We start from the raw sequence: 15,996 nt of genomic DNA on the forward strand, positions 1-15,996 counted from the left end.
ACAAAAACACTGAGAGACTTATTTTTAGAGTACTATTATATCTTTTTTTGTAGTGGTTTCTTCTTTTTTGCATGGCGACACAATGATTTGGAACTGACCTGTTTGTGATTTAACATGCAGCCTTTCTCGTAAAATAAATACAACAATAGCGCAATATGTGCTTCTTACATCCTCGTTAAGGTCGAAGGGAGGGACTTACCTGGCACCTGTTCCATTGCATCACGACACAACTTTTCACCCTGCTACTGTATTGCAACGCCAGCCAAGACACTGAAGCGCTCTAAATTTAGGCGCTTGCGAGTTACAGTAAATACCTATGATACAGTGACACCAACCCGTCCATCCACCCACCCACTCATTCAGCGAGGCCCCCTATGCCGTGGAGTGTACCCACTATCGAGGTTCTTTTGCTAGTTCCCGCACCCTGAAGGTGCAACGACAGACCCATCTCTGATCTCCAGAGTACTTCAGTGCAGGTAAGCAAGCTTCTACAGAGACGTTTGTCCATTTTCTGAATGTTTTATTTTGTTTCCAAATGTTTAAAGCAAGTTCTGTGTAGAACCTTCACAAAGTACTTGAAATAGTAATGTGATACTTTGTTTTATTCCACCAATTCACCACATATTGACTCTATAGGGTCCTGACACAGTCGCTAGAAGTGTCTTGATGAGTTTGTGCGAGCAGTTTAACAGGACGAGGTTATTTTAAGAGATGTGCTAACCTTGCCCTTTTCAGTCACTCAGCACTTGGACTGCATGTGCTTGATGTCACACATGCATTGTGTTGTGTAAGGCATACTTATAACGTGTCCCAATTGCAAATCCCAGGATCAGGCATGTCGCTGTTCTCCACCATGACGACCAGGGAAAGGAAACTTCAGGCTGAGGCGATTTGTAGAGAGGTGCAAGCCCTGGAAGGTAGTAGCATTCCCCCATCTTCCATTTGTCTTTATGTAGAGTAGTTTAATTTCCTCACTTTCAGGTAAGGTGATATGTTTTGGTGTCAGAAGTAGGATTTCAAAGATTTCCACTTCCCCGAACGGGCCTTATGTGGCCAATAACGGTTGTAAAAGGTACAAAAACCGCATACATTTGAGTGTATGAAGCCAATTTCTCTTTAGTCATCTAGATATGCTTTTGGAGTCACAATTAGGAATTACAAAGAGTTCCACTTACACTAATGTACTTTATCCAGCCAGTAGAAACTTTGAGTGCATCAGGTCATTTTATCTTTTGAGTTATTTAAATATACTTTTGGGGTCAGACATAGGATTGCAAAGGGTTCCATCGACACTGATGTAGGCTGGCCCACCTCATATGGTCAATAGTAGTTGACAAAAGTACTAGCGTTGTGTGTATGACGCCATTTTAACACACTTCTGGTGTCTGAAATAGGAGGACGAAGGAAGTCAACGGGTGTTGTTGGTGCCTGCACTTATGTAGCTCATATGGGCAATTTTTACCAAGGTATAAAAGACAAGGTTTTAAAAGTATCCATTTTATTATAGTTCACCTTGAAAATTGATTTCTAAGAATGTCTCACACCGGGTAAATTTCTGCTCTTCCAGAAGTCAGCCATTGTGGGCAGTTCTGCTCTTATTAACCATTCAAAGGGTGAAAATGCTGACATTTTTGTACACATGCATGCAGGCCTAAAAGGCTACTCCAAAATGTATTTTTTGTTAAAGAAACAGCCTCATTTCTAATATAGTTTAGGTTGTAATGGGCCGGGACCCTTGATTCTGAAGGCTTTCAGCGGATTACCTTGACTTGGCAAGACAGTAGATAGAATCTAATTGGATACTGGAAGAAATGCTGCCAAGAGACACACTGAAATGAAGATAATAGACTGCTGAGAATACTGTACTGTAAATTAAGCGAAGTGAATTATATTTATATAGCACTTTTCTCTAGTGACTCAAAGCGCTGTACATAGTGAAACCCATTGTCTAAGTTACATTTAATACAATTTTATAGAAGAAATACTGATAGTGTTTAGGGCAGCAGAGAAGCTTTGGCTTTTATAATTTAGTAAATTAGACTTAGACTTAGACAAACTTTAATGATCCACAAGGGAAATTGTTCCACACAGTAGCTCAGTTACAAAGGATGGAAAGGATAATGCACACAAGGGCACAAAAAGAGGGCAAAAACAAAAGGTATAAAGTAGACTAAAAATGTACCATAGTAGCAATAGAAAATATAACACATATGTAATATTTACATATTATATATACAGTATATAATATATACTGATATATTATATTATTATATTATATTATATTATTATATAATATATAACAAATCCCAATTACCATGTACAATATAATAAAAATAGAGAGTAGATCCAGCAGAACATATACATTATAAACAAAGAGAGGTAGCTAACATGGAAGCGGTCAGGTAATATTATATTAATATTAAAATTATTAGGACTTTTCATCTTTTTAGCTACTTTGATATACTTTTGGTCAGAGAAATAGGATTTCAAGGTAACTCATTTCTATACCTACACATACTCACTTACACATACACTTGCACATACCCTGACTATGAATACTTTTAGGGCCCAATGTAACCAATCCATTTTGTCGTCTTGAACACGTTATTTGAGGCTAGGGCAACTGCTGTCTGGCAACAGTGGACGCACTTGAAAACTGCTGACAGCTGAGAGATACTTGTTACCTTGCTAAAAGCAAAACTTGAATGGATAAGCGGGTACGGACTTCAATCACTTGTCAAAAGTTGTATCTTCGAGAGTAACCAAGCCATTTTGCACTCAAACGTACAGTAATGTACTTTTGGTGTCAGAAGCGGGATGGCAAAATGAATATGCGCTATGAACTTCTTGTTGCCTCTTTTTCTTGCTTTTATACGACAGATGTGCAGATGGATCTGGGGAAAAAGGTGAGCGTGCCCAAGGAGATCATGCTGGAAGAACTGTCCCTCGCCTCCAATCGAGGATCCCGCCTCTTTAAGATGCGCCAGAGACGGTCGGAAAAATACACCTATGAGAACGTCCAGAATGACAAAAACACACACATGAATGTATGTATGTATAATTTGTTTTATTACTACCTCTTGTTTGTGTTGTGTCAATGAGCCTCCATATAACAAGACCTTCTAAGGACCTCTTCTGCAGCATTAAGTGACTCTTGATGTCTCTACAAGTGATGATTACACAAGAAGGAAGCCCCCCTCCTTGAACTTCCCTTCCTATGTTTAAGTGACTCGCATATTTTTGCTTTGTTTATTGCCGGCGGGCGAATGGAGTGGAATTTTGTTTCAAGTTCATCCTCAGGAAGTTCTGGAGTAAATCATCATAAATATCTTTCATGGGGATGAAAGCTGCGCCACAGTGTCCCTAATGTTGTTGACTTCTTCCTCGTCTTCTTCCTTCTAGAACGCGGTGGACTCTCAAGCTGATAATTCCACGGAAAATAACAATCCTGAGAAACCGGCGAGCACAGTGGAAGCCACTGAAACGGTTCCACATCCAGACAGTATCGCCCCTGGTAGGCAACACACATTATAAAACGCAATGTTACAGATACTCATAATAAGCATACAAAATGTGGAAGGATCTACAAACCCCAAAACCAGTGAAGTTGGCACGTTGTGTAAATTGTAAATAAAAACAAAATACAAGGATTTGCAAATCCTTTTCAACTTATATTCAATTGAATAGACTGCAAAGACAAGATATTTAATGTTCGAACTGAGAAACTTCATTTTTTTTTTGCAAATAATCATTAGAATTTAATGGTAGCAACACATTGCAAAAAAGTTGGCACAGGGGCATTTTTACCACTGTGTTACATGGCCTTTCCTTTTAACAACACCCAGTTAACGTTTGGGAACTGAAGAGACCAATTTTTGAAGCTTTTCAGGTGGAATTCTTTCCCATTCTTGCTTGATGTACAGCTTAAGTTGTTCAACAGTCCGGGGGTCTCTGTTGTGGTGTTTTAGGCTTCATAATGCGCCACACATTTTCAATGGGAGACAGGTCTGGACTACAGGCAGGCCAGTCTAGTACCCACACTCTTTTACTATGAAGCCACGCGTAACACGTGGCTTGGCATTGTCTTGTTGAAATAAGCAGGGGCGTCCATGAAAAAGACGTTGCTTGGATGGCAACATATGTTGCTCCAAAACCTGTATGTACCTTTCAGCATTAATGGTGCCTTCACAGATGTGTAAGTTACCCATGCCTTGGGCACTAATACACCCCCATACCATCACAGATGCTGACTTAAAATGTTTAATTACTAGCATTGATTTAATTTTCTACACCCTGTTTTTGTCATTTTTAAAACTTGTACCAGCACATTTGAAATACATTCAGCTGTTTTCGGTAATATTTTCTCTAAAGTAAAATACTTCATCAACATTTGAATCTTTGATTAGGCCTTGAGAAATGGCATCAGCTGCGTTTTATGAGGTAACTTTTAAATCTACAATCATGCCTTTTTGTTGTTTTTAACATACATAAACTTACAACTTAGATACATTATTGCACTTGGGTTGGAAAACACCATCAGGAGCTTTTATGTTTTTATAATTTCTTTTTACTTTTAATAGCATCCAAACTCTCCTACCGATTCGCTTACGTACACTATTACGCTAACATCGGAATTAAGTGGAAATGCGTCACCTGCAACTGAATAACTTCCGCTTGATTCTACAAACAACTATTCTTGACTCTATTTATTCAGCTTTATTTCTGAATATCTTTTGTACTTAATATAAGTTATCTTAATTTATAAAATATGTCACACACAATTAAACCAGGCCTGGGCAGTGTGTGAATGTGAGTGTGAATGTTGTCTGTCTATCTGTGTTGGCGGTAGAAATGATCAGCATCAAATTAAAATAAATTATATTAAATTGGTCATATTATGATTTTAATATACATTTAAAACACTTCCTTTTGGTCTACATAACATGTAATGGTGGGTTTTTTTGGTCAAATTTTTACATAAATTATGTTTTACAGGCCATGTTCTAGCAGCTTTCTGACGTCTCTTCAGGGTGGTTAGTAGGCGGTCTAATGTGCACTACCGTTCAAAAGTTTGGGGTCACCCAAACAATTTTGTGGAATAGCCTTCATTTCTAAGAACAAGAATAGACTGTCGAGTTTCAGATGAAAGTTCTCTTTTTCTGGCCATTTTGAGCGTTTAATTGACCCCACAAATGCGATGCTCCAGAAACTCAATCTGCTCAAAGGAAGGTCAGTTTTGTAGCTTCTGTAACGAGCTAAACTGTTTTCAGATGTGTGAACATGATTGCACAAGGGTTTTCTAATCATCAATTAGCCTTCTGAGCCAATGAGCAAACACATTGTACCATTAGAACACTGGAGTGATAGTTGCTGGAAATGGGCCTCTATACACCTATGTAGATTTTGCACCAAAAACCAGACATTTGCAGCTAGAATAGTCATTTACCACATTAGCAATGTATAGAGTGTATTTCTTTAAAGTTAAGACTAGTTTAAAGTTATCTTCATTGAAAAGTACAGTGCTTTTCCTTCAAAAATAAGGACATTTTAATGTGACCCCAAACTTTTGAACGGTAGTGTACGTGCCTCCACTTTCACTGCGTCTTCTCCCCATCACTAATGTTGTTGTTTTTAGCGCTTCCATATCGAGTCTACTGACAGATATAAGTTAGAACTATACGCTAATTTGTTTTGTAAATGGCAACAGCGGAGAATGCATGTGAATGTTCGAGACAGTCCGCATCACAAGAAGAGAGCAGAGGAAAAATAAGGAAATGACTGACTACGACATCGGGTTACATTGGGGGACTCAGCTCTATATACCTGCTGACGTCACCAATGAAAAAACAACTTGAGAGATGGGAAAAATTAATTCACTCTTTTGGAGCAAGTGTGAAGAAAGGCAAGATTGTTTTATAAACATCTCTGCCTTGTCTCCAAGGTTTGATTTAAAATTTTCGGGACTTATGCAGGTCCCAAATTCACAAAGACACATAGATAAGAAAAATTGGTTTGGTATAATAAGTCTTCTTTAAATTGAGTTGTATTTAATTTTTTACATTTGTATTTAATTGTATTTAATATTATTACATTGTATTTCATTAAATCAAATGTTATTTAATTCAATTTAATTAAATTGTATTTAATTTTATTTCATTTTATTTTGTTTTATTTAATTTCATTTAATTTTAATTTTATTTTATTTTATTTAAATAAAAAAGGATAAAAAAAAATAAAATAATTGTATTTGAATTACATGAATATAAATATTCTCATATATGAGGTGATTATATATTGTATTGTTGATCAAGACTAAGATCGTTTTACCTTTATTATTTATTAAATTTTTTGATTATTTCACGTGCTCCTTTATAGATACACACTGTTTCTTTTTTCAATGCTCTTTTAATAATATTTTTTATTACATTTTTATTACAAATGACGATATTGTAATGGAGTTGTATTTTTTTCTTTTTTTAATTTTGTAGATAAATAAAAGTATATATTTTTAAACATATATAATTATGAAATATAAATAGATGTACATTTTAATTTTTTTGTTTTATTTATTTATTTAAGTATTTTTAAAAGTGCTATCTAAGTCCAAAAGGATAATGATAATATTATTATCATTATCATTGGTATTATTAGAATACAGCGTCAACACATCCTTTTAAACCACATATGATTGCAAGCTCGAGGCCTAGCCAAAGTACTATCCTTCTCCGAGCTGGCGCGTTACATAATGTGGGGCGTCGTGTCATGTCCGAACCTCTCACAATGAACAATTCCCCTTCCTGAGTTTATGTTTTGTCCTCAGGGGGAAGACGCAGAGCCCAAACAAACCTGAGGGGACGTTTTTTTCTTTTCTTGTTGGTTTCTTTTACGGAAAGTATCTCGACCAAATAGGTCATTTGAGGTCATAGAATATGGTTGAAGTGGTCTGACTCTAATGCACGTCTAGCGTATGTCAAGCAACATTAGCAAACAGGAAATGCTTGCTGGGGATGTCACACGCCTTAAATCTCACTTAAAAGATCAGAAAACCAAATAATGGTCGATTCTGATGCGAGCATATTACTGTACCTAATAGTAAACAGCTGCTGGATACAAAAAAATAAACAAAATAAACAAAAAAAAGAAGGGTTTGGTCATAGATTTAAAAGTAAGTTGTGTTTGATGCAGTTCCACTCTACATAACAATACAACGCTAGCTTAATTACGTCCATCAGATAAAACCTTAAAAGGAATCAGCCAAATGCAGGGAGATGTGCTGATGCAAAAAAAAATTAAAACGAGAAAATTCTTAATGAATAAAAGTGTTAGTTTTGATCGACTCTAAATGGAGGAAGATTCCAACGCTTGTTTTAAGGCAGGGGTGTCAAATGTATGGCCCGAGGGCCGGATCAGGCCCGCAAACAGGTTTTATCCGGCCCGCAGCATGAGTTTGCTAAGTATAAAAATTCACCTGAAATGTCGCAATAGCAATTCTTTGTATATTTGTAGATGATGCTACACATGTACAAAATAAACCACATGATGTTAGTAAATCAGTCGAGGAAAATGATCAAACTACATGAACAATATACTGTAATTTGATTTTTATATCATTTTTGTATCTCGATAGATTGAAAATTAACACCAATGAGTTGACTGATGAACATTATCACATAATTTATTCAGAAAATATAAATAATGACAAATAAAGTATTTATACTATTAACCGCAACAGGTAATTGTAAAAAGAAACCCAACAACATTATGATTTGTACAATTTCAGAATGTGCTTGTTCTATTTTCAAAAAAAGAAAACAATCTGAAGTTGTCTTTATTTTCAAATTATCGTGCCGTAATTTTACCAGTCCGGCCCACTTGGGAATAGATTTTTCTCCATGTGGCCCTCGATCTAAAATGAATTTGACACCTCTGTTTTAAGGGGTTGTATCATGATTTATCTTTCTACATTTAAAACACTTCCTTGTGGTCTACATAACATCCAAATTGTGCATAGACGATGTTTTACAGACACATTTTTACATAGATGATGTTTTACAGACCATCTTCAAGCTGCTTTCTGACCATCTCTTCAGGATGCGCTGTTTTGTGGGCGTTCTTTTTTACATGCCTCCACTTCGACTGCGTCTTCTCCCCTTTAGCCGTGTTCTAGTTGTTTGTTCTTTCATATCGGGTCTACTGACAGATATAAGTTAGAGCTTTACACTGATTTGTATTAGAAATGGCAACAGCGGAAGGTGCATGTGCAAGACAACAAAGAAAAAGAAGGATCTTACTGACTACAGTGCGGACTAAAATGGCGGACTCGCGCAAATCACTTTGGGTAAATTTCTACCATATTTGGAAATACCTACTGACGTCATTATTAGGGGAAAAAATTACTACTGCGGCAAATTCTAAACGGCTCATTTGAAGTAAGTATGAAGGAAGGCAAGATTGCTTTATAAATATCTCTGCCACACCTCCATGGTTTGATTTAAATTTTTCGGGACTTATGCAGATCCCAAATACACAACAACAGGTACCCTTAGGTAAGAAAATTTGGTTTTGCATAATACTGTAGGGCCACTTTAAGACTGTACGGAACGGAAAGTTACTGCTCTTTGCAATGTTCTTGCATACCGTATACGACTATACATTTGAAGCATGCTGATGCTAAAAAGGTTGTAAAAGATGACAACTATCTTAATTTTAACTTCAAATGCAAATTGGCTTTGATTACCATAGTTACGCTAGACATAATGGTTGATTCCAAGGCAAGCGTAAGAAAGAGTTTGGTCCAGATGTACTGAGACTAACAAGTTTAAAAACAAATAAATCCAAATTTTAGTTGTAACGGTTTGACTTGGCTAAGTGGTTAATTGCATAATTATGCACATTAGAAAACATGTAACAGTAAACAGGCAAGTTCTGTTGATGTTATGATGCTAAAAAAAAGACACAAAAAGTATATTTGTGAAAGTATAAGCTGCTAATGTTCAACGTTTTGCAGGCCAAGGACCCCAAACTGGAGTAGAGATGAAGCGGGGACCCCTACTTATAAATATTGCATAAAATGTTTCAAATTGAACTAGTCCTAGACCAGGGGTCGGCAACCCAGAACATTGAAAGAGTCATATTGGACCAAAAATACAAAAAACGAATCTGTCTGGAGCCGCAAAAAATTAAAAGACGTATATAAGTCTTATAATGAAGGCAACACATGACGTAAGTGTCTACATTAGCTATAATTGCCTACTATCAAAATGACTTTAAAAGTCTTATATAAGTGTTATAATGACGACAACACATGACGTAAGTGTCTATAGTAGCTATATTAGCTTACTATAAAAATGACTATGTGTCGCAGGCTGAAGCAAATCTTCGTTGACAGAAATGTTGAAATTTAATATTTATTCTACACATTTTTACATTAGAAAACATTCATAGATCAGAGGCTATTCGGAAGGTGAGATAACTCCTGGAAATTACTGGCTTTTAATGGCCAAAGGTATAGATGTGTGTGTCCAAGGTAAAGAAAACGGCAGGCTGTCTTCTTCTAATGGATTTATTACAATCTTTGCAAGCTGGGTAATGTTTGCTGTGGTCTGGAACAACATGGCACACAAACAACAATCTGAAATGCAGCTAATATTACATACAGATAATGTGTCATGAGACATGCAAATATAAATTAAACACAAAGAGGATAAAAGTAAAGAATATTCAATGAGCTGATATATACCTACAAATGAGGCATAATGATGCAATATGTACATACAGCTAGCCTAAATAGCATGTTAGCATCGATTAGCTTGCAGTAACGCACTGACCAAATATGCCTGATTAGCACTCCAACAAGTCAATAACATCAACAAAGCTCACCTTTGTGCATTTACGCACAGCATAAAACGTTTGGTGGACAAAATGAGACACAGAAGGCGTGGAAGATTTTACATGTAAACAAACTGAGTTCAAGAACCGCCAAAATGTGTAGGACAAAACGATTCACCAAATACCGTATCGTTCTAACTTAAATCTGTCACCGAACGTTCACCAAATACTCTCATCAGTGAAGCATGCACACACATACTAAAACAAAAACAAAATTTTCCCCCATCTTTTTCCATTTTCAATCCTTTTTAAAAAATGCTCCAGGGAGCTACTAGGACGGCACTAAAGAGCCGCATGCTGACCCCCGTCCTAGAGTTACCTATGCCAATATTCACCGGTCCTTGATGGAGAGTTAGGTGAATACAGGTGTTCCTCGAGTTATGAACGACTTCCATTCCTAGACATTTATGTAAGCCGAGTTATACAGTGTAAGTCAGGTCTTATACATAAATTACATAAAATAATGCCTCAGTCACTTCTATTGTACACAGAAGGCACAAAGGACATATAAAATAAACAAAAATATTAAACACAAGAGTGTAATGAAACCACAATAAAAAGAAAACTCCTAATGTGAGCTACTTTTCTGAGACAATCATTTACATCCAACTATGTCTTTCTCGCCGTCACGTCACACATTACAGTCGTCAAGCGTTCCAAAGAAACAAGCTTCACAACAAAAGTACGGTGTGTTACTGTGTGTTACATTTTGCCGGACTGCATTGAATTAAATGATAACATTTTTATATATAAGACATACAGGTACAATAAGGAAGCCAAAAGAAAGCCCTCAGCTCCACTTGCTTTTGTCACTGTGGTTGATTTGCAGTTGCTTTTACTTTATTTAACCCCTGTTGTTGTCTTCCAGGCATTGCTACCTTCTTAAAATATTGTCCCAGGCTCATGAAAAATGATAACCTCCTCCTATCTTATCACAGCTTGTAAAAGCATGATGTCAACGAGCACTATAACTTTCATGAAAATTAATAGTTTTTATTTTTAATGACGATCAGTGTTACGATAGTCAAGAAATAGGTGACACATTCCCAGCTAATATTGGTGGCCATATTATCCTCTCTGAGCTTTTTATGATGTTCAGATATAATGAAGTGGAGCGACTCTCTTGTTAACGACCCATGTATCTGTTTATCTTGTGTAAACACATTTTCATGAGGGAAAAGTATAAATATCTACAATTACATTATATTGCCGAAAGCATATGGCCACCCATCCAAATTATCAGAATCAGGTGTCCTAATCACTTGGCCCGGCCACAGGTGTATAAAATCTTAGGCATGGAGACTGTTTCTACAAACATTTGTGAAAGAATGGGCCGCTCTCAGGAGCTCAGTGACTTCCAGCGTGGAACTGTCATAGGATGCCACCTGTGCAACAAATCCAGTCGTGAAATTTCCTTGCTCCTAAATATTCCAAAGTCAACTTATTATAAGAAAATAGAAGAGTTTGGGAACAACAGCAACTCAGCCACCAAGTGGTAGGCCACGTAAACTGACAGAGAGGGGTCAGCGGATGCTGAAGAGCTGAGTGCAAAGAGGTTGCCGACTTTCTGCACAGTCAGTTGCTACAGAGCTCCAAACTTCATGTGACCTTCCAATTAGCCCACGTACAGAACGCAGAGAGCTTCATGGAATGGGTTTCCATGGCCGAGCAGCTGCATCTAAGCCATACATCACCAAGTCCAATGCAAAGCGTGGGATGCTGTGGTGTTAAGCACGTGACCACTGGACTCTAGAGTCAAATGTGTCAAATGTGTCTTCTCATAGAATCTTTTACTGCAAACTAAGCAGCTAAATTAAGCCGCAGGCTCCACTCCTGCGGCTTAATTTCACTCAACAGGGGGAACCTTACCTGGCCCGGACACGGAAAGGATTGACAGATTGATGGCTCTTTTTCTCTGTAGTGATGAATCACGCTTTTCCATCTGGCAATCTGATGGACCAGTCTGGGGTTGGAGGTTGTCAGGAGAACGCTACATTTCACATTGTGCTGAGTGTGAAATTTGGTGGAGGAGGAATTATGGTGTGGGGTTGTTTTTCAGGAGTTGGGCTTGGCCCCTTAGTTCCAGTGAAAGGAACTTTGAATGTTCCAGGATACCAAAACATTTTGGACAATTCCATGCTCCCAACATTGTGGGAACAGTTTGGAGCGGGCCCCTTCCTCTTCCAACATGACTGTGCATCAGGGCACAAAACAAGGTCCATAAAGACATGGATGACAGAGTCTGGTGTGGATGAACTTGCTGGCCTGCACAGAGTCCTGTCCTGAATCCGATAGAACACCTTTGGGATGATTTAGAACAGAGACTGAGAGCCTTCTCGACCAACATCAGTGTGTGACCTCACCAATGCGCTTTTGGAAGAATGGTCGAAAATTCCTATAAACACACTCCACAACCTTGTGGACAGCCTTCCCAGAAGAGTTGAAGCTGTAATAGCTGCAAAAGGTGGACCGACATAATTTTGAACCCTATGGGTTAGGAATGGGATGCCACTTGCAGGTGGCCAAATACTTTTGGAAATATAGTGTATATGTAAAACCATATATTGAAAAACAAGTCTAAACAGCCAAAAATGTCATGACTTCCATGCTACCTCTGCAGACATATGTGGGGTCGCAGACCCCCTGTTGAAGACCACTACAATAGAGAAAGAAATAAAAACATGTGTGTACTGATGCTTATAAAGGTTAAAACAAAACAAAAAGTTGAATCGTAGTAAATTGTGTTCATAGCATTAATATACACATTAGAAAAAACAACAAAGGAAGCAACAGCCGAGATGTGCTGAAACTAATATCGTAAATTCAAATAAAAGTTAGGAAGATTTTGACGCAAGTGTAAGATGTAAATTCTCTATTACCTAATCAAATGTTATATATGATATCAAATACAAATATTTACTAATCGGTACTTAATTTCCTTTTGAATTACTTATTAACATGTTTGACCTCTGTTTCTGCCATGCGACCATCCCAGGGTACGGCAGTCCTTTAAAAGACATCCCAGCGGAGAAGTTCAACAGTACGGCTGTCCCAAAGTCATACCACTCACCGTGGGAACAGGCCATCATCAGTGACCCGACCTTGGTTGAGACCCTCATCGACCACTTGTCCGAGCCGGAAGCAGCGGCAGACCTGCCAAGCTACAAAAGTTTCAATCGGTGAGAATATCAACTGTCTTCTTTCGTGTCCATCGGAGAGATTTGTAACTCTATTGTTTGATCAAAACAACGTTTAATTCAAGTCACGCCATCATTAATCACATTCAGAGTGGCGACTCCCTTCGGTGGCTTCTCCAAAGCGCCCCGCCCTCCACCCAGAAAGACGCAAAAGGTGGAGCTCACCATGCCCGAATACCCCGAGCTCCAAGTGGACTCTGCGCCGTGTCGCCCTTCATTTAACAGATCCGCCCTAGGATGGGCGTCCACAGATCCTCCGGTCACCCTCACCGCCGACGTTTGCCAGCCACCTGAGTCGGATGACCTTTGAACCTGTCATGCTGTAGCTAACATTGGCTTCATTTAAAAAAAAGAAAAGCTTATACAGTAGTGTATAATGTCAATTATTTTGGGGGTTTTTGCTCAATAAAATAGTCTCAAATGCATTATTGCCCACTTATTTAATTCCACATTACTCCATTTCAGTCTCCTTGCCCCAACTTTTACTTCACCTCGCTCTACTTTCCTCCATTACCCTCCACTTATTCACTTTATTTCACTCCTTTTTACTTTACTCCACTCCACTTTACTGTAATTTCCTCCACTCCACTTCACTTCACTTTGTGCCACTCCATTTTACGCCACTTCCCTTTACTCTTATTCACTCTCCTTCATTCGAAGCCACGCTGTTGTAACACGTGGCTTGGCATTGTCTTGCTGAAATAAGCAGGGGCGTCCATGATAACGTTGCTTGGATGGCAACATGTGTTGCTCCAAAACCTGTATGTACCTTTCAGCATTAATGGTGCCTTCACAGATGTGTAAGTTACCCATGTCTTGGGCGCTAATACACCCCCTTACCATCACAGATGCTGGCTTTTGAACTTTGTGCCTATGACAATCCGGATGGTTCTTTTCCTCTTTGTTCCAGAGGCCACGACGTCCACAGTTTCCAAAAACAATTTGAAATGTGGACTCGTCAGACCGCAGAACACTTTTCCACTTTACATCAGTCCATCTTTGATGAGCTCGGGCCCAGGGAAGCCGGCGGCGTTTCTGGGTGTTGTTGATAAATGGTTTTGGCTTTGCATAGTAGAGTTTTAACTTGCACTTACAAATGTAGCGACCAACTGCAATTATTCCACTTCACATAATTTCACTGCACATTACTTGGATTTATTTCTATTCTATTTTATTAAATGGGAACTATAACGATTTCAGTCAACATTTAAAACACTTCCTTGTGGTCTAGATAATATTTTTAGATGTGTTTTGCTGTAAATTATGTTCCACAGTCCTTGGTTGAGTCTGTCGTCTGTTCCCAGATTGCAAATTAAAAGTTAAGTTAAACTCCCAACGATAGTCACACACACACTAGGTGTGGTGAAATTATCCTCTGCATTTGACCCATCCCCTTGTTCACCCCCTGGGAGGTGAGTGGAGCAGTGAGCAGCAGAGGTGGCCGTGCTCGGGAATCATTTTGGTGATTCAATCCCCCAATGCCAACCCTTAATGCTGAGTGCCTAGCAGGGAGGCAAAGGGTCCCATTTTATAGTCTTTGGTATGACTCGACCGGGATTTGAACTCACGACCTTCCAGTCTCAGGACGGACACTCTGCCCTGTGCACTCTCTCCAAAAGAATAATTTATCTTTTGAAAATATACAATGTTTAAAAAGATATCTTGAAGACGTTGCCGCTATTTTTTTTCCAGACACCACTGAAAATAAACTTCATAAACACTGTATAGATTCACCCGGTCACAACATCAGGTACACCTGCACATTCACCGATCGAATAAGACTATGCATAAAATCAGATGCACAGTTATTATGCGCATGCCAAGATTAGATGAAAATAATGCTTCATCCTACCTTCACGGCCTCTGGCTGAGGGCCTGACTTCATTTCCAAATAAGTGAGTCCGCCTCGCTGTGACGTCATGACGTAGCCAGACTACAAAACCCTGCTAACAGAGGCAACTAAAACCGTGTGCAAGCTCACACCAAACTGCATGAACCTTATGATTTGATGCTTTGGTTTTGTTTAACGCCAGTCTCAAGCCTTGTCAGAAAAGACAAAATTCCTCATAAGACCCCTTTAATGGGATTTCTAAATAGTGGTTAGCATGTTTGCTTCACAGTGATTGGGGGTTAAGTTAAAGTTAAAGTACCAATGATTGTCACACACACTAGGTGTGGTGAAATTTGTCCTCTGCATTTGACCCATCCCCTTGTTCACCCCGTAGGAGGTGAGGGGAGCAGTGGGTAGCAGCAGTGCTGCGCCCGGGAATAATTTTTGGTGATTTAACCCACAATTCTAACCCTTGATGCTGAGTGCCAAGCAGTGAGGCAATGGGTACCATTTGTATAGTCTTTGGTATGACTCGGCCGGGGTTTGAACTCACAACCTACCGATCTCAGGGCAGACACTCTAACCACTAGGCCACTGAGTAGGTGGTTAAATTGCAATTGGAACATCAGTGTGTGGAATTTACATGTTCTCCACAGGTGTGAGTTTATTTTTTTCTACAACTGTCCTGTTATTGGTTGTTGACCAGTCCAGGGTGTACACCGCCTTTTGGGCAAGGCAACTTTATTTATATAGCACGTTTACAACAATTTTTAAATTGGACCAAAGTGCTTTACAGGTTAAACAGCATAGAGCAAAAAAAGTCAGTTGAGATACTGTCGCTCACATGTGACACTAATGAGGACATATATAGAGAAAAAGAATGGATGAACAAATTAGTAACTTTTAAATAATTGATCAGGTACAGTAAAATAGAAAAAAATGTCTGCGCTCTGTTATCCGACCCATCCCTTCCCTGTTATGTTTGTGTTTTGACTGTCCATGATATCAGCACAAATGTGTCATATTGTCTGCTAACATGTGACTAAATCCAGCATCAACATTCCAAGCCTCAGTCAGAGA

At 38.6% G+C, this 15,996-nt stretch overlaps 1 protein-coding gene across 1 annotated transcript; it reads left to right on the plus strand.

Annotated features, from left to right (window-relative positions):
- The first annotated feature begins 12 nt into the window (after positions 1-12).
- Positions 13-13,504, plus strand: LOC133662175 (myozenin-2-like). Its single transcript, XM_062065922.1, has 6 exons — positions 13-476; positions 828-917; positions 2,881-3,047; positions 3,403-3,514; positions 12,884-13,067; positions 13,176-13,504. Exons 2-6 carry the CDS (start codon positions 836-838, stop codon positions 13,393-13,395), a joined length of 765 nt encoding a protein of 254 aa, XP_061921906.1. The 5' UTR covers positions 13-476; positions 828-835; the 3' UTR covers positions 13,396-13,504.
- The last annotated feature ends 2,492 nt before the right edge of the window (positions 13,505-15,996 follow it).

Source organism: Entelurus aequoreus, linkage group LG12 (genome assembly GCF_033978785.1).
Source record: "Entelurus aequoreus isolate RoL-2023_Sb linkage group LG12, RoL_Eaeq_v1.1, whole genome shotgun sequence".
NCBI lineage: Eukaryota > Metazoa > Chordata > Actinopteri > Syngnathiformes > Syngnathidae > Entelurus > Entelurus aequoreus.

Bases quoted from the DNA above. Each gene is read 5' to 3' on its own strand.
- LOC133662175 (XM_062065922.1), top strand. From the start codon at position 836: ATGTCGCTGTTCTCCACCATGACGACCAGGGAAAGGAAACTTCAGGCT. The intron at 918-2,880 runs GTAGTAGCATTC...TTTATACGACAG, and splicing joins AGAGGTGCAAGCCCTGGAAG to ATGTGCAGATGGATCTGGGG. The intron at 3,515-12,883 runs GTAGGCAACACA...CGACCATCCCAG, and splicing joins TCCAGACAGTATCGCCCCTG to GGTACGGCAGTCCTTTAAAA.